The sequence below is a fragment of the Mustelus asterias genome, unplaced genomic scaffold (assembly GCF_964213995.1).
Source record: "Mustelus asterias unplaced genomic scaffold, sMusAst1.hap1.1 HAP1_SCAFFOLD_116, whole genome shotgun sequence".
Classification (NCBI taxonomy): domain Eukaryota; kingdom Metazoa; phylum Chordata; class Chondrichthyes; order Carcharhiniformes; family Triakidae; genus Mustelus; species Mustelus asterias.
The window spans coordinates 334,672-356,297 of NW_027590156.1; the positions used below are offsets into that span (position 1 = coordinate 334,672).

Genomic DNA, 21,626 nt, shown 5'->3' on the forward strand with positions numbered 1-21,626 from the left:
CTGAAAGACATGCTGATTAGGTGCATTGACCCGAACAGGCGCCGGATGGTGGCAATTAGGGGAATTTCACAGTAACTTCATTGCAGTGTTAATGTAAGCCTTACTTGTGACTTATAAATAAACTTTACTTTAGGAAGGAGGAAGTCTGTGGGGACAGAGATTTATAGTTTGAGATGAAGAAGGATTTTGTGTGACATGTATTTACCCCATTAATTCCCCCAACCCATACACTAAGAGGCAATTTGCCATGGCCAATCCACCTAACCTGCACATCTTGGGAGTGTGGGATGAAATTGGAGCACTCTGAGCAACCTCATGCAGACACAGGGAGAACGTGCAAACTCCACACAGAGAGCTGTGGCACAGTGGTTAGCACTGCTACCTCAGAGTGCCAGGGATCCGGTTCAATTCCAGTCTTGGGTGACTGTGTGGAGTTTGCACGTTCTCTCTGTAGCTGCATGGGTTTCCTCTGGGTGCTCAGGTTTCCTCCCACAGTCCGAAAGACATGCTGCTTAGCTGCATTGGCCGTGCTAATTTCTCCTTCAGTGCACCTGAACAGGCGCCAAGCGTGAAGACTAGGGGATTTTCACAGTAACTTCATTGCAGTGTTAATGTAAGCTTCCTTGTAACACCTGAGGCCAGAATTGAACTCAGGTCCCTGGCGCTGCTGATCACTGTGCCACTTTGCTGCCTGTGTTTTGAGAAATCATATTAAAATCTGGAACTCAGATGGGGATATGGATTGGTGTTGAGTGGGAAGGTCTGGATCAATGCATTACTCCAGAGAGCCAGGAATCAGATTTACAGAATGGATTCCTGTAATAGCAGCAATCCCATTGCTATATGTTGGTCAGACTGAGGAAAGTATTTAAACTGGACACCATAGGGGTGTTAAAGGATAACGTACTCATGGAATTTATGAACTATCTGAAAGAATATTGAGAGCAAAGAAATCAATCTGGAAAATTGTAGTCACTTCACGTTGTTCCAGGAGAGGTGGGATTAGGTTGTGTAGATGTCTGGTTTTACACAGTACACAGTCAGCCTGTGGTTTCACCCTGGATGAAGAATCTCTGAATTGTACCATTCAAATCACTCAATGGGTTTATCAGGGGCCAGAATGTCTGCTCAGAAAGAGGAAGGTTGGTGTGAAACCAATGAGAAGTAACACAGACACTCACAGACACCCTCACACACACACTCACAGACACCCTCACACACACTCACAGACACCCTCACACACACACTCACAGACACCCTCACACACACACTCACAGACACCCTCACACACACACTCACAGACACCCTCACACACACACACAGACTCTCAGATGCCTCAAAATATCTCCTGTCACCTTATTGTTCTTAGTTTTTTTGAAATAAATCCTGAATGAGTTACATAAATACTTGTTGAGCTTCCCCTGAAAGACATCGATACTGTTCATTTCACTCCCTGTGGTCATGATTTCCATATTCTCACCACTCTTTGGGTGGAGAAATTTATCTTGGATTTCCGATTGGGTTTCTTGGCGACTGTCTTGTATTGATGGTCTCCAGTTTTGCTCTTCTGCACAAGAGGAAACATTATTTCAAAACCTTTTATAATTTTGAAGCCCTCTATTAGGTTCCCCCTCAGCCTTAATTTTTCAAGAAAGCGTGAGCGTGTCAATCCTTTCCTGATAGATAACCAAACACACAGTTTCAAAATCATTTATGGGATGTGGACATCGCGAGCTTGGCCAGCATTTATTGCTAACCTCAGATTGACCTTGAGAAGGTGGTGGTGAGCTGCTTTCTACGTTTCTGATATCATCATTAAAAATCATCTCTGTACCTTTCTCCAGTGCCGAGATATCTTTTTTATAATACGGTGACCAGAATGGCATGCAGTGGTCGGTAAGATTCTTGATCAGGGAGTCACAGGTTATCCAAAAGTGGTTTGAGCTTATCCATGGTTTTAAATCAGAATATTAAGAAGCAACAATTTAAAAATGATGCATTGTAAACGGGGGGAAAAAAACAGAAGACCCATGGCAGGTGACTCGCTGGGGTCTCAGCACTGATCCTGCATTACCCCAATAATCACTGCCTGCCAGTTGGAAAAAGACCTGTTTAATCTTACTCTATTTCCTGTCTGCCAACAAGTTTTCAATCTCAATACAATCGCCCCAATCCCATGTGCTTCAATTTTTATGAAGAAGTTGCTGTGTTGGTGGACGAGGGGAATCGGGTTCACATTCTCTATCTCAGGGCATAATCAGCAACAACTTGTATTTACACAGAGTGTTGTGGGACTGGAGGAGGTTACTGAGATACTGAGGAACTTTTTAAAATTAATTTTTACTGGATATAGGCGTCACTTGCTGGGCCAGCATTTCTTGCCCATCTCTAACTGCCCTCCATTTCAGAAGGCATTTGAGAGTCAACCACATTGCTGTGGGTCTGGAGTCACATGTAGGCCAGACCAGGTAAGGACAGCAGGTTTCCTTCCCGAAAGGACATGACTGAACCAGAGTGGTTTTGACAACGATCAACAATGGTTAAGGTTTGTCATTAGACTTTTAATTCGAGATTTTAATTGAATTCAAATTTCACCATTGCCTGTGGTGGGATTCGAACCTGGGTCCCCAGAGCCTTACCCTGAGTCCAGTGATAATTCCACTGTGCCACTGCCTTCCCTATTGATCCAATTGTTATTGTTTATCTCAGGGCGCAGAAACAACAGAATCCAACTTTGCCGGTCACACATGAAGTCGTCTATGTTTCAGCAGGCTGTAATACTGATTAAATCCCTTCCCACACATGGAGCAGTTGAAAGGTTTTGCCCCAGTGTGAACTCGCTGGTGTCTCTGCAGGCGGGATGGATCAGTGAATCCCTTCCCACACAGGGAGCAGGTGAACGGTTCTGTCGCAGTGTGAGCTCGCTGGTGTTTCAGCATATAGGATGAATCAGTGAATCCCTTCCCACACACAGAGCAGGTGAACGGCTTCTCCCCGGTGTGAATGCGTTGGTGTTTCAGCAGGCCAGATGACTGAGCGAATCCCTTTCCACACACAGAGCACAGGAACGGCCTCTCCCCGGTGTGAACTCGCTGGTGTCTCTGCAGGTTGGATACCTGAGTGTATCCCTTCCCACACACAGAGCAGGTGAACGGTCTCTCCCCAGTGTGAACTCGCTGGTGTCTCTGCAGGTGGGATGGATCAGTGAATCCCTTCCCACACTGAGAGCAGGTGAACGGTTCTGTCGCAGTGTGAACTCGCTGGTGTCTCTGCAGGCTGGATACCTGAGTGTATCCCTTCCCACACACAGAGCAGGTGAACGGCTTCTCCCCGGTGTGAACTCGCTGGTGTGTCTGCAGGCTGAATGAACCAATGAATCCCTTCCCACACACAGAGCAGGTGAACGGCCTGTCCCCTGTGTGAATGTATTGGTGTCTCAGCAGGTCAGATGACTGAGTGAATCTCTTGCCACAAATGGAGCAAGAGAATGGCTTCTCCCCGGTGTGAACAGGCCGATGTTTCAGCAGGTGTTGTAAAGAAGCAAATGCTTTCCCGCACACAGGGCAAACGTAAGGCCTCTCCCCTGTGTGAACACGCTCGTGTATCACAAGCTGGGATGAATGAGGAAACATCTTCCCACACACGGAGCAGAGGAATGGCCTCTCCCCAGTGTGAACTCGCCGGTGCCTCAGAAGATAGTAAGACCGAGTGAATTCTTTCCCACACACCGAGCAGGTGAACAGCTTCTCCCCAGTGTGAACTCGCTGGTGTGTCAGCTGGTCAGTTGATTGAACTTCTTCCTTTCTACACATTGAGGAGGTGAATGGTTTCCCTCCAGTATGAATACTCTTGTGTGTCAAAAGGTGTGAAAATCGAGTGAATCTCTTCCCACACAGGGAGCAGAGGAAAGGCCTCTCCCCAGTGTGAACTCGCTTGTGTGTCAGAAGATGAGATGAATGAGCGAATCTCTTCCCACAAACAGAACAGGGGTACGGCCTCTCCCCGGTGTGAGTGTCCTGGTGTCTCAGCAGACTAATCCTTCTTTTGAAGGTCTTCTCACATTTAAAGCATTTAAAATGTCTCTTCTGAGAATGAACCAGTTGGTGAACGGTGCAGTGGGAGGACTGAGTGAATCTCTTCCCACACTGGGAGCAGCTGAATGGCCTGTCCTTGGTATGAACTGGTTGATGCTCAGTGAGATGCACTGAGTTGCTGAACGACTCCCCGCAGTGGGAGCAGCTGAACGGTCTCTCGTGTGTGTGAAGGAGCTGGTGCTCTGCAAGGCGGGAGGACTGGCTGAACCTCTTCCCGCAGTGGGAGCAGCTGAACGGTCTCTCGTCAGTGTGAAGGAGCTGGTGTTGGGCCTGTTCCTCAGAGGTTTCAATGCTTTCCCCAGAGTCAGAGCTTTGAAGAGGCTTCTGAATAATGTGATCGAGTTGGTGAGCCAGCAGGTTGGACGAACACATGAACTTCTTCCCACACACGGAGCAGGTGAATGAACTCTCACTATTGCGAGCTCGTTGTCGTGTCAGCATGTTTTCCAGCTGTATCAATCCCTTCCCACAGGAGGAGCAAGGAAACAGATTCTCACCAGTTTCCAACTGAGATGGTCAATTAAATCCCTTCAGATGTACAAATCTTCAGATCCCGATGAACCGATTGACTCTGACGTGAGATTCGATCATCCAGACTGCAGATCCTTCTCTTCAATTTCCTGTAAAATAAGTTTACAAAGAATTACATGGATGGCACAGTGGTTAGTACTCCTGCCTCTCAGCACCAGGGACATGGGTTCGATTGTAGCCTTGGTTACCTGTCTGTATGGAGTTTGCGCATTCTCCTTGTGTCTGTGTGGGTTTCCTCCGGGTGCTCCAGTTCCCTCCCACTCTCCAAAGATGTTCAGGTTAGGTGGTTGCCCCTTTCTGTCCCAAGATGTGTAGGTTCGGGAGATTAGCGGGGTAAATATGTGGGGTTACGGGAATAGCCTGGGTGGGGTGGTCTGAAAGGCCTCCTTCTGCACTGTAGGGATTCTATGAATACATGAGATACACAATACACAAACAGGCCAGTCTATTTTTTAAATTCATTTTTAACGGGGTGTGGGCGTCACCGACTGGGACAGCATTTATTGCCCATCCCCAACTGCCCTCCATTTCACAGGGCATTTGAGAGTCAACCACATTGCTGTGGTTACATGTAGGCCAGACCAGTTAAGGCCAGCAGATTTCCATCCTTAAAGGACATCAGTGAACCAGATGGGTTTTTACGACAATCAACAATGGTTTCATGGTCATCATCAGACTTTTAATTGAATTTAAATTTCACCATCTGCTGTGGTGGGATTCGAACCTAGGTCCCCAGAACATTATCCTGGGTCTCTGGATTGCTAGTCCAGTGATAGTTCCACTGTGCCACTGCCTCCGCCACCACCCTCCCACCCCTGCCCTGATCTGTACTGGAATTTCTAATCCACACAAATCTCCTCTCATTCTGCTCACCTTAACTCAGCTTTTCAGCTCAACTTTTTAATCCTTTTTCTCTCATGTTCTCATCTGGTTTCCTTTTTAAAGCATCTAAAGTATTTGTCTCAACCACTTCCAGTCGCGGTGAGTTCCATATTCGAACAACTGTCCGAAGAAATAAATATCTCCTCCTGTTTGATGTATTCGTCTCTGTTGTCTGTTCATGGTTCCCAGTATTAGAAACACCAACAAGTCCATTCACATCTACCTACTTATCCCATTCAGAAAGCCTATATCAGAAGAGACAACATTTTTCTCTTAGTTTGAGCTTGTTGTGTGTAAATCCTCCCCTTCTAACCCCCTGTTTAAGAAAAAGTATCCAAAATCCATCACGATAGAAAATCGCAATATTGTCTCAGGTACAAGTAATTCAGAAAGCTATTATTTATTATGAGGGGAATTGAGTAAAAGCAGGGAAGTTATGTTTCAGTTGCACAGGGCATTGGTTAGACATATCTGGAGCAGTGTGTACATTATTGGTTTCCTTATTTAAGAAAGAATATGAGTGCATATTATTCCTTAACTGCTTTATGAGAAGCAGTTCATGGAAGGTTTAGTAGACTAATACCTGGAATAGGTGGATTGTCAGATGAGGAGCAGTGAGACAGGCTCTGCTTGAGTTTAGCTTCTGCTCGACTTCAAAAGAGTAAGAGGCAACTTAATTTAAACCTTCAAGATTCTGAAAACTCTTGACAGGGTGGATATGGAGAGAAAGGTAAAAGCAAATTACTGCGGATGCTGGAATCTGAAACCAAAAGAGAAAATGCTGGAAAATCTCAGCAGATCTGGCAGCATCTGTGAGGAGAGAAAAGAGCTGAAGCTTCGAGTCCAGATGACCTTTCGTCAAAGCATTAAAAAGGCATAGAAAGTGGGAGATATTTACACTGTGAGGGAATGAAAGATGGGTCCAAGCCACAGGAACCAGGGGAAAGGATGCTAATGGCAGTCCATAGAGAGTATAGAAGTGTGAATGGCCAAACAGCAGAGAAGCTGAAGAAGTTGTGATGGATGAAGATGGCGGGGGGGGGGGGGGGGGGGGGAGTGGATTGGAGGGAGGTAAAATTGAGAAAAAGGGGGAAAGGAGAAGCAAAGGGGGAGAAAAGGTGCTGCCTGACCTGCTGAGACTTTCCAGCATTTTCTGTTTTGGATCTGGAGAGGATGTTTACTCTCAGGGGAGAATCGAGGGAGTCGCTGTTTTAAAAAACAGCATTGCCCATTGAAAACAGAGATGAGATGTTTTTCTCTCAGAGGGTCATGAATCTTTGGATTCACGTTCTTCAAAAGTGGAAGTAGAGTCTGATTTCAATTAGATAAATCTCTTGGGGCGACAGGGATCAGGGTATTGAATTTGATAATCAGCCATGACAATAATGAATGGCGGCGCACGCTCGAAGGGCCGAACGGCCGACTCCCAGCTTCTATTTTCTATGTATGTTTCTATGTAAACATGAGGAGCCTGGGGCTGAAGTGTAACCAAAAGCTGTGTAACCGCTTTAGGTAACTATACAGAGTTTGCAACCTCTCAGACTGAATATGTACGTGGCCCATGGACTCATCGAGGCTGCAAACAGCAGCTGCAGCCTGGGTGGGTGAAGCTGTTTAAAAACCTGTTGCTCCTTGTGCTATAGGACCGGGAGCTAGGACCTGGAGGGGAAGCAGAAACATGAAGCCCCGCCCACTCGCTGTTGCGTCACCAAGACACTGCGGCATGCGCTCTCCTCCCTGCTGAATCAAGATGGCGGCCGTTAACCTGAGCCTCGTCTCGGGAAAAAGACCGGAAGCTGCAAACACAGACCGACGGGCTCATTTTCGAGATTTGAGGCTTTGACCAGGTATTTAGAAACCCTCTACGTCCATCCGCCGGTTCCATTGCTCCCTCTACGTTTCCGCATCCTTACCGGCTGCTGATGAGACAGAGGAACTTCTCTCCGATTGCGATCACCCACACTGCGTGGGGCAAACGCCGTTGCTTACTGCGCATGCTCCAGACTGTAACATTACTGCGCATGCGAACCCCTTCCCGTGCGTTCTATGGGGACACCTCAGCCCCGCCCCTCATTCAGTCCGATTGGATGGAGGACCAGCCGCTCCCGCTCGGTCCTCCAGCCCGCCCCCTATTCCTATTGGTCCGGAGCGGCCGTCAATCAGTGCCCGGGCATTGTGATGTGGAGCATGCGCAGTGTCATTGCTGTCCTTGGCGCTTGTTTGTCCCGGAGAAGCGGAGTCAGCGTTAGGCGGTGGCTGGGAGGATTTGGAAACACTTTGTGGATCCGCAAACCCTTCAGAATCATTGTCAGCTCCCTGGTTTGCAGCTGCGGGGCTTCTCCCTCCCTCCCTCCCTCCCTCCCTCCCTCCCTCCCGGGAACAGGCCCAGGTTAACGGCCCCATCCTGGCTCAGCCACTGGAGGATGGTTCACATCAGAGGATGGGGGAGGGGGACAATAAATAAGAGGTTACACTTTGGCCTCAAATCAATGAGGACTCTGATCTCTGGGAAGGAAGGAAACCCTGGGAGGTGGGCGGGGAGGATTCACAAACACCCGCTGGAGGCCCCAACACCCCCAATAAGACCCATTGGTTTTATTGTCAGTCTGCAGACAGGAGCTGGAGAACTGAACCCAGACAGAGGAGAGGGAGGGAGAAAACTGGGAGTGGAGGAAAGAAATGGTGAGATGGGTTTGGATTTCAGCCCAGGGAGGAGGGAGAGTGTGTGGTACAGGGATTTACTGATTTGGGGGAACAAGAGAGGCAATTTTCTTTTTAGCATGGCCAATCAACCTAACCCGCACATCTTTGGACTGAATTTCTATCTCGATTGACCGTGACAATTTTTGTTAACTCCTTTTACAGGTGAGGTGAGGAAACATCACATAAAAATCAGATTGAGTATCGACTTATTTGGACCTGAATATCCTGAGACTTTGAACGTGGAAGGAGAAATGTTTGTCTGTTCTGCCTGGAGGAGAAGATTTCAAACATCAGTGTGACTGGAAAAGCACTGAGACACACACACCCAAGTGAGAGTGTTCCAGTGAACTGACTGGAAAAAGCTTAAACCAGTTACACAGCCTGAAAAAACATCACACCATTCACAGCTGGGAGAAACTGTACATATGTTGTGTGTGTGGACAAGACTTCAACTGATCATCCAACCTGGAGAGACACAAGGACACTGGCACTATGGAGAAACCATGGAAATGTGAGGACTGTGGGAAGGGATTCAATTATCCTTCCCATCTCGAAACTCATCGTCGCAGTCACACAGGAGAGAGACCGTTCATCTGCTGTGTGTGTGGAAAAGGTTTTGTTCAGTCACAACACCTGCAGTCACACCAACGCTCTCATTCCAATAAGAGACATTTAAAATGTTCCAACTGTGAGAAGAGCTTTAAGAGCAAAAAGCACTTGAAACAGCACCAACACACACACACTGGAGAGAGGCCATTCATCTGCTCTGTGTGTGGGAAGGGATTCACTCAGTCAGCCACACTGATGAGACACCAGCAGACTCACACGGGAAAAAGGCCGTTCACCTGCTCAGTGTGTGGGAAAGGATTCATTCAGTCATCCACCCTGCTGAGGCATCAGCGAGTTCACACTGGGGAGAGGCCGTTCCCTTGCTCCAAGTGTGGGAAGGAATTCACTCGGTTAGACACTCTCAGTTTGCATCAACATGTTCACACTGAAAAATTACTTTTTAAACATTACGAATGAGAGAAGAGTGAGTTGCAGACACACCAATGCATTTGTGTTGAAGAGTGGATGCTCACCTGCTCTGTCTGTGGGAAGGGACTTATTCAGTCACAACACCTATTGAGACATCAGTCAGTTTTTGTGCAAGGGTGGGATTCTGTCAATCACTTCCATTGTGTGTTTCTGCTCATGTTAAGCTCCAACCCTGTTATAGGAGTTATTGATATTCTAGATAAATGTCACTAAGTCAGTTTTTATGGAAATGCGCAGTGCTGTGTTAATATTTCTCCAATGGAAGAGGAGACTAATTGATGTCCTGCTACCAGCTTCATTTGGGGCCTTTGCTCATTTCGAACTCTCGATTATTTCAGTTCTCACGCCTTCGGTTATTCTCGTGGACAATTCTCAGCTCCCCATATTTTCCAGAGTGTCTCTCCTGGCGCTGGGATCCAGGGAAGTTATCGGTCACAGTCCTGTGATCAATAAAGCTAAAACCAAGTCTGCTTGTTGTTTTTGACTCTTGGACTTCACCCCTGTCCCAAACCATCTCTCTCTTCTTTGACATGTGAATGGAACATGATGCCTGCAAACCTGGTTTAAATTGAAATCGTCTCAGCAAATTTAACAGGAACCTGCAGGCTGATGAGACAGTGTAACACTGTCAGTGTGTTCCTGTACAGCTCTGTATTTAACAGGAACCTGCAGGCTGATGAGACAGTGTAACACTGTCAGTGTGTTCCTGTGCCGCTCTGTATTTAACAGGAGCCTGCAGGCTGATGAGACAGTGTTACACTGTCAGTGTGTTCCTGTGCTGCTCTGTATTTAACAGGAGCCTGCAGGCTGATGAGACAGTGTAACACTATCAGTGTGTTCCTGTACTGCTCTGTATTTAACAGGAGCCTGCAGGCTGATGAGACAGTGTTACACTGTCAGTGTGTTCCTGTACAGCTCTGTATTTAACAGGAGCCTGCAGGCTGATGAGACAGTGTAACACTATCAGTGTGTTCCTGTACTGCTCTGTATTTAACAGGAGCCTGCAGGCTGATGAGATTGTGTTACACTGTCAGTGTGTTCCTGTACAGCTCTGTATTTAACAGGAGCCTGCAGGCTGATGAGACAGTGTTACACTGTCAGTGTGTTCCTCTGCTGCTCTGTATTTAACAGGAGCCTGCAGGCTGATGAGACAGTGTTACACTGTCAGCGTGTTCCTCTGCTGCTCTGTATTTAACAGGAGCCTGCAAGCTGATGAGACAGTGTTACACTGTCAGTGTGTTCCTGTACTGCTCTGTATTTAACAGGAGCCTGCAGGCTGATGAGACTCTTCTCCGGTCAGTGTGCTCCTGTACAGTGGAGCCTTTGCTGTTATGAAATGTGGGTGAAAAGTAATGAGCCTCATATCCTTGCTCATGTTGCTGTGATTGTGCAGAAAGGGGATGTGTAAAGAGCTGGTCTTTGTGTGGAGATATGAACCAAGGAAATGGTATGTGTTTGTGACAGTGACACAACCTGTGCTCACACTCAGAACAATGCACAGATATCATTCTGGTTACAGTTTGAACAGGGTCAGATCACAACTGTAGTGAACAATTTAAACATGAATATCTCTCGTGTAGCTGCAGCTTGTTAGATCAGAGCTGAGGAGGAGAGAGTTCTGAATCCACTGTATTATCTCTGTTCTGCAGACTGGGTAACTTTTTAAATCGAATGATATTTCATTCAAGAAACAGGATCACAGCCAAAAGGCTGAATTGCTTTGTAACTTATATCAAAAAATCATAAAATTCAGGTACAGACTAAATAATCATGTTAAACACATGGAAACTGTGACAATCCAGTAGTAATAACAATTAACAAATTCATCAGGTAACAGGAAAGTGGTAAACAGGATATTAAAGAAGGAATATTGAATTAGATTATGTTAAAATTACAGACCAATACACCGTTACAGGCTCGGAGATGCATATAAATTTCATATAAAAGGCAGGCAGTGGCAGAGTGATATTGTCGCTGGACTAGTAACCAAGAGTCCCAGGTAATACTTCAGGGACCAGGGTTCGAATCCCACCACGGCAGGTGGCGAAATCTGAATTCAATAAAAATCTGGAGTTAAAAGTCTCATGACCAGGAAACTGTTGTCGATTGTTGTAAAAAAACCCCATCTGGTTCACTAATGTGTTTAGGGAAGGAAATCTGCCGTCCTTACCTGGTCTGGCACATCTTTGACTCCAGATCCACAGCAACGTGGTTGACTCTTAAATGCCCTCTGCAATGGCCTAGCAATCCGCTCAGGTCAAGGGTAATTAGGGTGGGTACTAAATGCTGGCCAAGCCAGTGACATCCACATCCCATGAATGAATTTTTAAAAAGTACTTCACTGAGTACTGGAACCATGTGAGGAATTACTCTGTCTGTATTATTGCAGTGCTGTTAATAAAGTCAGTAAAAGACAATCTGTTGTTGGGAGCTTGATTATCAGCGGCTGAAACCACAAGGTTCAATATTTAGAGTCAATAAGATGAACAAAGAAACACATCAGGGCCAAATACTCCAGCTGGATACTCACAGGAGAAAGTCTGTTATCTCATACCTTGAGTGGAGAGAACAGAGAAAGATCCCAACTGTAAAAAACCCTCAAATTATTTATAAATAGTTTTCTAATGTTGACAGATTTCAAGTCAGTTTCTATCACTGAAGTCAATGGCAGGTGAGAGATGGCCAAAGGTTCCAGATAGAAATGTAACTTGATGTTATCATTACCTTACATTGGTAGATTCAGGATTTTCACACAAACATTTTCAATCTTCGTACTATTTTCAGACTGTAAAGTTAAACCTGCCGTTTTACTTTGTCAGGAACAGATCCCAGTTTTACACCAATCTCTGATTTGACATCATGTTTCCAGCATTCTTTCTGACTCTAAATATAGTTGTAAAGGAGCTTCTGTTCCATATCTAAGAGCTCTAAACCATGGAAGAGAGTGGCTTTCTTACACACATCAGGATTAACCCACACATTCAGTCTTCAATATGATTGAAAGCAGAATCTAATTCTTGCAGTCATTTGTGAACTCGCTGGTGTGTCACAAGCTGTGATGACTGAGTGAATCAAAGAACAAAGAACAGTACAGCACAGGAAATAGGCCCTTCAGCCCTCCAAGCCTGTGCCGCTCCTTGGTCCAACTAGACCAATCGTTTGTATCCCTCCATTCCCTTCCCACACATTGAGCAGGTGAACGGCCTCTCCCCAGTGTGAACTCGCTGGTGTCTCAGCAGATGGGATGACTGAGTGAATCCCTTCCCACAGTCAGAGCAGGTGAACGGCCTCTCTCCAGTGTGAACTTTCTGGTGTTTCAGGAGTTGGGATGACTGAGAGAATCTTTTCCCACATACGGAGCAGGTGAATGGCCCCTCCCCAGTGTAAACTCGCTGGTGTTTGAGGAGTTGGGATGACTGAGAGAATCTTTTCCCACAAACGGAGCAGGTGAATGGCCTCTCCCCAGTGTAAACTCGCTGGTGCACCAGTAGGTCTGATCACTGAGTGAATCCCTTAGCGCACACGGAGCAGGTGAATGGTCTCTCCCCAGTGTGAATTCGCTGGTGCAACAGAAGCTGGTATGACTGAGTGAATCACTTTCCACACACACAGCCGATGAATGGCCTCGCCCCAGTGTGACTTCGCTGGTGTGTGAGCAAGTCAGATGACTGAACAAATCTCTTCCCACACTCAGAGCAGATGAACAGTCTCTCCCCAGTGTGAAGTCGTTCGTGTATTTGCAGATACCTTTTGCTCTTAAAGCTCTTATCGCAGTCAGAACATTAAAAAAGTCTCTGATCACTGTGTACACGTTGATGCTCAGTGAGCTGGCATGACTGAGTGAATCCGTTGCCACACACAGGCCTGGTGAATGCGCTCTCCTCGGTGTGAACTTGCTCATGCGCCAGCAGGTCACGAGTCAGCAAATTCCTTCCCACACATGGAGCATCTGAACGGCCTCTCCCCGGAATGAACTGGCTGGTGTGTCGACAGACTGGATAACTGAGTAAATCCATCTCCACACATGGAGAAGGTGAACGGTCCCTCCACAGTGTGACTGTATTGATCATTTCCCAGTTCAAATGGGAACATTAATCCCATCCCACAATCACCATATAGCCATGCTTTCTCCATAATTCAGTTATTCATTTGTCTCTCCAGGTTGGATGTTCAGTTGGAGCCTCACACAGGACACATGTACATTTCTCCGCATTGTGAAAGGTATGATGTTTTTTCAGGCTGTGTAACTGGTCTTTCCACAGTCAGGTCACTGGAACACTCTCTCTCAGGTGAGTGTGTGTGTCTTGATGCTTTTCCAGTCACACTGATGTTTGAAATCTTTTCCCGCAGACAGAACATTTCTCCTTCCACATTCAGAGGTCAATGATATTCAGTCCCTGATGAATCGAGTGATTCTGTCAGATTTTGACATGATGTTTGTTCTGACTTTCCCATCTGGAACTCCTCTCCCTCTAACGACACGGTAGCACAGTGGTTAGCACTGCTGCTTCACAGCTCCAGGGACCTGGGTTCGATTCCTGGCTCGGGTCACTATCTGTGTGGAGTTTGCACATTTTCCTCATGTCTGCATGGGTTTCCTCCGGGTGCTCCAGTTTCCTCCCACAGTCCAAAGATGTGCGGGTTAGGTTGATTGGCCATGCTAAAATTGCCCCTTAGTGTCCTGGGATGCGTGGATTAGATACCTCTGAACAAAAAAACTGAATTTGAAAATCTGGCCACTGCCTGAAGTATTGGAACCATGCAGGGATGATAAGATCTTCAGACAGAGACACCACCCCCCCACCCCCAAACACACACGCACACATGCACCCGCACACACACGCACTTCATGATCTGTTGGTAAGATTTCCTGAAACCCCAGAAGCTGGCTTTTATCAGGTGGCATGTGGGACACTATACTGGGATACCAGTGTGAGTGTGTCGATGTGATATGTTACATGTGGTGTAATTAACCTGTGGAAATGCCTGGTGAAGCTGCATTGAAGAACGGGTCCCTGATATGCTCAGCTCATCTAACAGAACAACATTGACTGATTAATGTGGTCAGTAGAATGGGACAACATTTTAAATCATCAAGGTATTGACACAGACTCCACAGACAAACTGTCTTTAAAATAATCAGGACAGAATTAAAGACACTGAAATCGATCAGAAGAGTAAAATTAAACTGAAGAGGCATATAGAAAATATCCACAAGATGGATTTGGGTGAAAAGGGAGCTTGAGAATCTTTAAAGTTGAACTTTTGTTTCAACCAGAGGGACTTACCACAAATCAGGAATATAGATTTGCAAGTGATGATCTACAGTTGAGGATGAATCAACGTCAACCGGTATCACATTTTAGTGAAAATGTGTTTATGTTGCTGATTCTGATCATTCTCGTTGCTTTAACATGTCATCAATATTAAGTAATCAAGAAATTAGGGAAAAACAATTGTAGCTTCGGAATAGCTGCATTAATCAGAAATCAGTTTGTGAGAATCAATAAGGATTTTCCCTTCTCAAGGTGGGGAGATTGACAACTGATAAAATATGAAGGCATTTATTAAATATTACAGGAATGGTCCATTCCCCCTCTCACTTATGAAGAAAGCTTCCATGGCAGTTGCTGGGTGACAAACACAGGACAGGCCTGTTATCACTGTCCAGGATATGTCTCCCTCACAGACAATGAAACAAGATATTTCTAACTCTGATACAATTTGATCTCATGACTTGGATGGCCAGCCATGATCCTAATGAATGGTGGAGCAGGCTTGTAGGGCCAAATGGCCTCCTCCTGCTCCTATTTTCTCTGTTTCTACAAGTAAAGAGAGTGCAGAGGAGGTTTACCAGGATGTTGCCTGCGATGGAAGGGCTTAGTTATGAGGAGAGATTGGGTAAACTGGGGTTGTTCTCACTGGAAAGACGGAGGATGAGGGGTGACCTAATAGAGGTGTATAAAATTATGAAAGGCATAGATAGGGTGAACGGTGGGAAGCTTTTTCCAGGTCGGTGGTGACGTTCACGAGGGGTCATAGGTTCAAGGTGAGCGGGGGCGGGGGGGGGGGGGGGAGCGGGGGGGAGGTTTAACACTGATATCAGAAGAACGTATTTTACACAGAGGGTGGTGGGGGCCTGGAATGCGCTGCCGGGCAAGGTGGTGGAGGCAGACACACTGGGAACGTTTAAGACTTATCTAGATAGCCACATGAACGGAGTGGGAATGGAGGGATACAAAAGAATGGTCTAGTTTGGACCAGGGAGCGGCGCGGGCTTGGAGGGCCGAAGGGCCTGTTCCTGTGCTGTATTGTTCTTTGTTAAACTATTTGTGTTAAGGTTAAAACAGGCTCTCAAGGAAAATAACCATCACTTTGGACAAGGAAGAGATTTCAAAGTGATCCACCCCACTGGCTTCAGCCCAACATCCATTCTCTGGTTCACACCAGTGAACAGTTCAGAGGAGACTGAAGCTATTAGCAATGGAGACCAACATTTAATCTGTGTCATTGGTTTGTCCTCGGGAACTGGGAAACCGCTCTCACTGTCATAGATCAATTTTTTTTTCATTCCATTATGCATCATTATTAGCTGTTGTTTCATAATAAACCAATCTAAAACTCACACATGAGCTCAAGCCCCCCTTTTGGGTAATCAAATTCCCCTGGATCAAGTCTTACCAAACACTGCGTGCACTTCCAGTTGCCATATAAAAAAAAGTTGAGGCATTAGAAAGGGAACAGAGAAAATTTACAATAATTATATCAGAAATCTGTAGGTACTAGATTCGAGGAAAGGATTGACAATCTGGGTCTCTTTTTGTTCAGACTGCAAAAGCTTCAATCCACCAAGCGAACTACTAGGATATACCTGCTCCCTCCTTTTACTGTGGATAATGGGCCTGGAAATCAACCTGCAAAGTTTCCCAGGGAACATCATTCAGATGGGATGTGTCCATTTGGACATTTTATTTCACAGAGTCAGATTAATTTGGACACAGGTTCAGGTGGTGAGGAACATCCTCGTGCTTCCTCAGCCACCAGTAGTAATTATGAACAGAAGGATGAATCAAAAGAGAAACACTTCCTAATTTAATCCCTAAACTAGTTGTTTTGTAAGACATCACAATGCAGCAAGTTAAATTCAATCCACCTTGTCGGATTGTTGAGTCCTTACTCGCTGTGAGCCATAAGGGAAAGTTGTTCCTATGGTGTACGGCCTATCTGACCACAGTCACATCAGAGTCAGGATCGTGACAAGTTTTAAAATCAGGTTTAACTGGAGTCTGTCAGACCAGTGCCAATGATTATGTTTTGGGTGAAGTCCATGGAATCTCCTCTGAAGCAGCTTTCTTGGTGAGTCAGTCTGCCTGGTTCTTACCATCACCCTCTTCACTAACTCCTGCTGCTGATCTACCTTCACCTTACAAATAGCAATTTGTCCCGGACACTTACCAGCAACATCCCCAATCATTCAGAGTTCGGAGTGGTGGGTGATTTTTTTTTTGCCAGAGAAGCTGTTTCCAGTGAAGGAGGTCCAACTAATGAAACTTTCAGAATAATTGGTGATTCTATCAGTAATGGGCTGTATTGGTGATGTCCTCAGATTTCTGGGCTAAATATTGTGGTGCCAATTTAATAAGGATGCCACACACTGTCACTGGAAATCAAAGACACAGCACCAGACTGATATGGACCTGATTCATAAAACCCAGATCAATCTACGAACTCTAATACAGTCAAACAGGGATATGGCTTTAACAGGATTGGACTTTGTCTCTTTCTTCTGTTAGGTATGTGGAATTCTTTCATGCTACAATATCCCAGCCTTGTGATAATTGTGAAGTTTCAGGATATTAATGTCTTTACTTTGTAATCTCACAATTCGTCTACTCTTTAACACCAGGAGCACTCCTTTTATTCACAATGTTACCATGGCTTATCCAGTTTGTAGAATCATCCAATTAAAGTCAAACAGGTACTCTGCGTTTCACTCCAGTGAGCATTTAATATATGCCTAATGAACGGGACAATCAATCTTTGCACACAGGTGAATGTGTCTGAGATGTATCAACCTGGAATACCTTTTCCATTAAGCTCTCAGTTCACGAGAGCATATATATATTAGTCATAGAGGTTTACAGCATGGAAACAGGTCCTTTGGCCCAACTTGTCCATGCTGCTCTTTTTTTTTAAAACCCCTAAGCTAATCCCAATTGCCCGCATTTGGCCCATATCCCTCTATACCCATCGTACCCATGTAACTATCTAAATGCTTTTTAAAAGACAAAATTGTACCCGCCTCTACTACTACCTCTGGCAGACACTCACCACCCTCTGTGTGAAAAGATTGCCCCTCTGGACACTTTTGTATCTCTCCCCTTAAACCTATGCCCTCTAGTTTTAGACTCCCCTACCTTTGGGAAAAGATATTGACTATCTAGCTGATCTGTATCCCTCATTATTTTATAGACCTCGATAAGATCACCCCTCAGCCTCCTACGTCTCAGAGAAAAAAGTCCCAGTCTATCCAGCCTCTCCTTATAACTCAATCCATCAAGTCCCGGTAGCATCCGAGTAAATCTTTTCTGCAATCTTTCTCGTTTAATAATATGTTTTCTATAATAGGGTGACCAGAATTGCACACAGTATTCCAAGTGTGGTCTTATTGTTCTGACTTTGCCAACAGGGCTATGGAATTTATTGGATAGATCTTCCAAAGGCCAGCACAGACATACTGAGCTGAATGGTTTCCATCCGTGCTGTATCATTCTGTAAAACAATGAATATTCAGAATCAGGAAGAGACAGAACGAGAGGAACCAGTGACTGTGCGATTGAATCCAGCCAGAGTCAGCGCCATCAGGGAAAGGGAAAGAGAGGAGACAGTGTAAAAGCTTCCCACAGGAGAATTTGAGTAATTTAACATAGCAGATCATCAATTCGCAATAATTTGCGTTTTTTTAAAATTAACTTATCTCAATAGCTAACAATGTTATTTTATATTCACTGTTTGAGGTTACAATGGCGCTGCTGTTAACCATCATTCCCTGCGGATGTGAAAGTCCCCTATTCACTCCACAGGAGCCCACTGCGCATGCGCGATGTTGTATGTGGAGCATGCGCAATGTCACTTTGCTCGGAGCCCTGCGAGTGCGGGAGTTGCTTTTTTCAACGGGTGAGAGTCTGTGGGGCGGAGGGAGGAATGGAGCTGGGAGTCAGGGTGGGGAGGGAGGAATGGAGCTGGGAGTCAGGGTGGGGAGGGAGCGGAGGCTTCACAAACATCTGCTGTAGGCCGCAAGGCCTGAATAAGAGCCTGCGGGTCCCGGGTTTGCAGCTGCGCGGATTGAATCCGGGGTCAGGCCCAGTGCAGCGGCCGCCATCTTTGTTCAGCGGGGAGCAGAGCGCATGCGCGGCCAGTCGGCGGTGCTGCAGGGTCCCGGTGACCAGGAGAGGAAAGGTTTGACTCATTGACTGACAGGGCTGGTTAATTGGCGCTCTCTTCAGAGAGGGAAGGAGTTGCAGGGCGAATGTGCGGCCATCCGAATAACAGAAGAAAATATAATCAGAATTAGGAGCATGAGGAGGCCATTCGACCCATCAAGGTTGCTCTGCGATTCAATAAACTCATGGCTCATCTGATCAAGAAAATGCTGGAAAATCTCAGGTGTGACAGCATCTGTGGAGAGAGAATAGAGCTAAAGTTTCAAGTCTGGATGACCCTTCGTCAGAGCTCATCTGTTCATTGTCATAACTCAATTTTCCTCCAGCCTCTCTCACCCTTAACTCCCTTGGAGGTGAAACTCCCGGTGCGAACACAGCCTTGAATATACTCAATGACCAGTCTCCACCGCCCACTGGGGGAGAGAACTCCACGGGCTACTGGCCGTCTGAGAGATGCAATTGCTCCTCAACTCTGTCCCTTTTTTTAAACTGTCCCTGCAACTTTTGATTCCCTGATATGGGGAACCATCCTTTCAGAACATACCCTGTCAAGTACCCTCAGAATCATATGTGCTTCAGTTAGATCTCCTCTCATTTATCTCAAATCCAATGAGTATCGACGCACCCTATTAACCTTTCCTTAATAAACAAACTTCTTTATGCCAGGAAGTATCTTAGTGGATCTTGTCTGAACTGCAACCAGTGTCAGCATTTCAATCTTAAATAATCCTATGCTAGGAAACAGAAGGAGAGGATGTTATGAATTTATATTCTGGACTAACTAATGGATTTTGGAAACTCCTTTTATGGTTAGAAGGGGAGGATTTATACACAGCAATCTCAAACCAAGAAAAATATTTATCTCTTAATCTCTAACCACTGTTGACACATAACTCTTGTAATCTCCTTTCACAGGGAATTAGAAGATTGCAATTGTTCTCCGACTCCAGTGCTTCTGGCATCTTTCCAGCTTCAGGTTCCAGCAGGAGGTTTTAAATTTGAAAACAGTGAAATTGTTCCAGAGGTGAGTATTATTGTGCATTCATCTACAGTTTAGAGTTTTTAGTGCTTTGCTCTGTTGTCTGAGAGAGGTTTCATGGCTCTGGGACTGGTGTGATTCACCAGCGAGTTCACACTGGGGAGAGGCTGTTCACCTGCATTGTGTGTGGGAAGGGATTCAGTCAGTCATCCAACTACTGAGACACCAGCGAGTTCACAAGTGGTTACAGGGGTTGGATTTTGCTGTTTTGCTGCTGTTAAATCACATTCAGGACTGAACCATGTTCATTCATCTGAATCATCGATGCAGATTTGATGGGCTGAATAGTCTCTTTCTGCACTGTAGGGGTTCCACGGATTCTTAAAATTCAATCTGAATTGAAGATAATTTCACTATTTCTGATTTCTGTCCATCTGGAGATAAATTCCACTCCTTTGTGAGCATTTTGATTGATTTTCTGGCTCGCAATGATGTTTCAAATTCATGATTCACTCTAAACCAGTGAGGAAAGAGTGTTCCACAGCAACTAGAATTGTCTGTTCTCAGTTTCTGAGCTGTACTGACTGTGATGACATTTGTAAACTCCTTTTACAGGATATTAAAAGGGGAGGATTTGCCAGAAGAAATCTCAAACGAAACTTCACGTCAAGCTCTGACAGTCACTCGTTAGGACGGAGAAAATCATCACCTATTTTACCGTCAGTGTGACAGGAAAAGCACCGAGACACAGACACCCACACCATGGGAAAACCGTGGAAATGTGGGGATTGTGGAAAGGGATTCAGATCCCCATCTGAACTGGAAACACATCGACGCAGTCACACTGGGGAGAGGCCATTCACCTGTTATCAGTGTGGGAAGAGATTTACTAATTCATCCGACCTGCTCACACACCAGCGAGTTCACACTGGGGAGAGGCCATTCACCTGCTCTGATTGTGGGAAGAAATTTAGTATTTCATCCAATCGAGTGAGACACCGTCGAGTTCACTCTGGGGAGAGACCATTCACCTGCTCAGTGTGTGGGAAAAGATGCAGAGATTCATCCACCCTGCTGGCACACCAGCAAGTTCACACCAAGGAGAGGCTGTTCACTTGTTCTGAGTGTGGGAAGGGATTCACTCGGTTATCCAGTCTGCAGAGACACCATCGCGTTCACACTGGGGAGAGACCATTCACCTGCTCAGAGTGTGGGAAAGGATTCAGAGATTCATCTGACCTGCTGGCACATCAGCGAGTTCACACTGGGGAGAGGCCGTTCATCTGCTCCGTGTGTGGGAAAGGATTCGGAGATTCCTCCACACTGCTGACACACCAGCGAGTTCACACTGGGGAGAGGCCGTTCACCTGCTCCAATTGTGGGAAGGGGTTCACTCAGTTAGCCAACCTGCTGAGACACCAGCAAATTCACAGCGGGGACGGGGAGAGGCCTTTCACCTGCTCAGAGTGTGAGAAGCGATTCAGTGATTTACCTACCCTGCTGACACACCAGCGAGTTCACACCGGGGAGAAGCCATTTACCTGCTCCGTGTGTGGGAAGAGATTCAATCGGTCATCGAACCTGCTGACACACCAGCGAGTTCACACTGGGGAGAGACCATTCACCTGCTCTGACTATGGGAAGGGATTCACTCAGTCATCTCACCTGCTGAGACACCAGCGGGTTCACAAGTGATGACAGGGGTTGGATTCTGCTGCTATTGCTGCTGTTAATCACATCCAGGACTGAACCATGTTCATTCTGACAGATGGTGAAGTGGGGGGGGGGGGGGGGTCAGAGGGTTTCTTGCTGTTGGACTGGCCGCTCTCTCAATTTTAATTCCAGTGGCTGATTCCCTTTGAGCGAGGGCACATTTCCACTGAAATGATCCACAAAAGCAGAAGTCAGATGAGACTGAGATGAGGGAAAAAATTCTTAACTCAAAGGGTAGTGAAC

General features: G+C 46.0%; 2 protein-coding genes across 2 annotated transcripts in view; one reads left to right on the forward strand and one right to left on the reverse strand.

Moving 5' to 3' along the window:
* The window catches only part of LOC144484582 (uncharacterized), a 102,325-nt gene that overhangs the window by 43,396 nt on the left and 37,303 nt on the right, over window positions 1-21,626 (forward strand). Inside the window, exon 4 of the mRNA XM_078203064.1 lies at window positions 20,525-21,337. Coding sequence (XP_078059190.1) covers window positions 20,525-21,337 — 813 coding nt within the window. The remainder of the gene's footprint in view (window positions 1-20,524; window positions 21,338-21,626) is intronic.
* On the reverse strand, window positions 2,516-4,535 carry LOC144484584 (uncharacterized). Its single transcript, XM_078203066.1, has one exon. It carries the CDS (start codon window positions 4,533-4,535, stop codon window positions 2,742-2,744), a length of 1,794 nt encoding a protein of 597 aa, XP_078059192.1. The 3' UTR covers window positions 2,516-2,741.

Coding starts and splice junctions, on each gene's coding strand:
- LOC144484584 (XM_078203066.1), bottom strand. CDS start 4,535: ATGCTGACACGACAACGAGCTCGCAATAGTGAGAGTTCATTCACCTGC.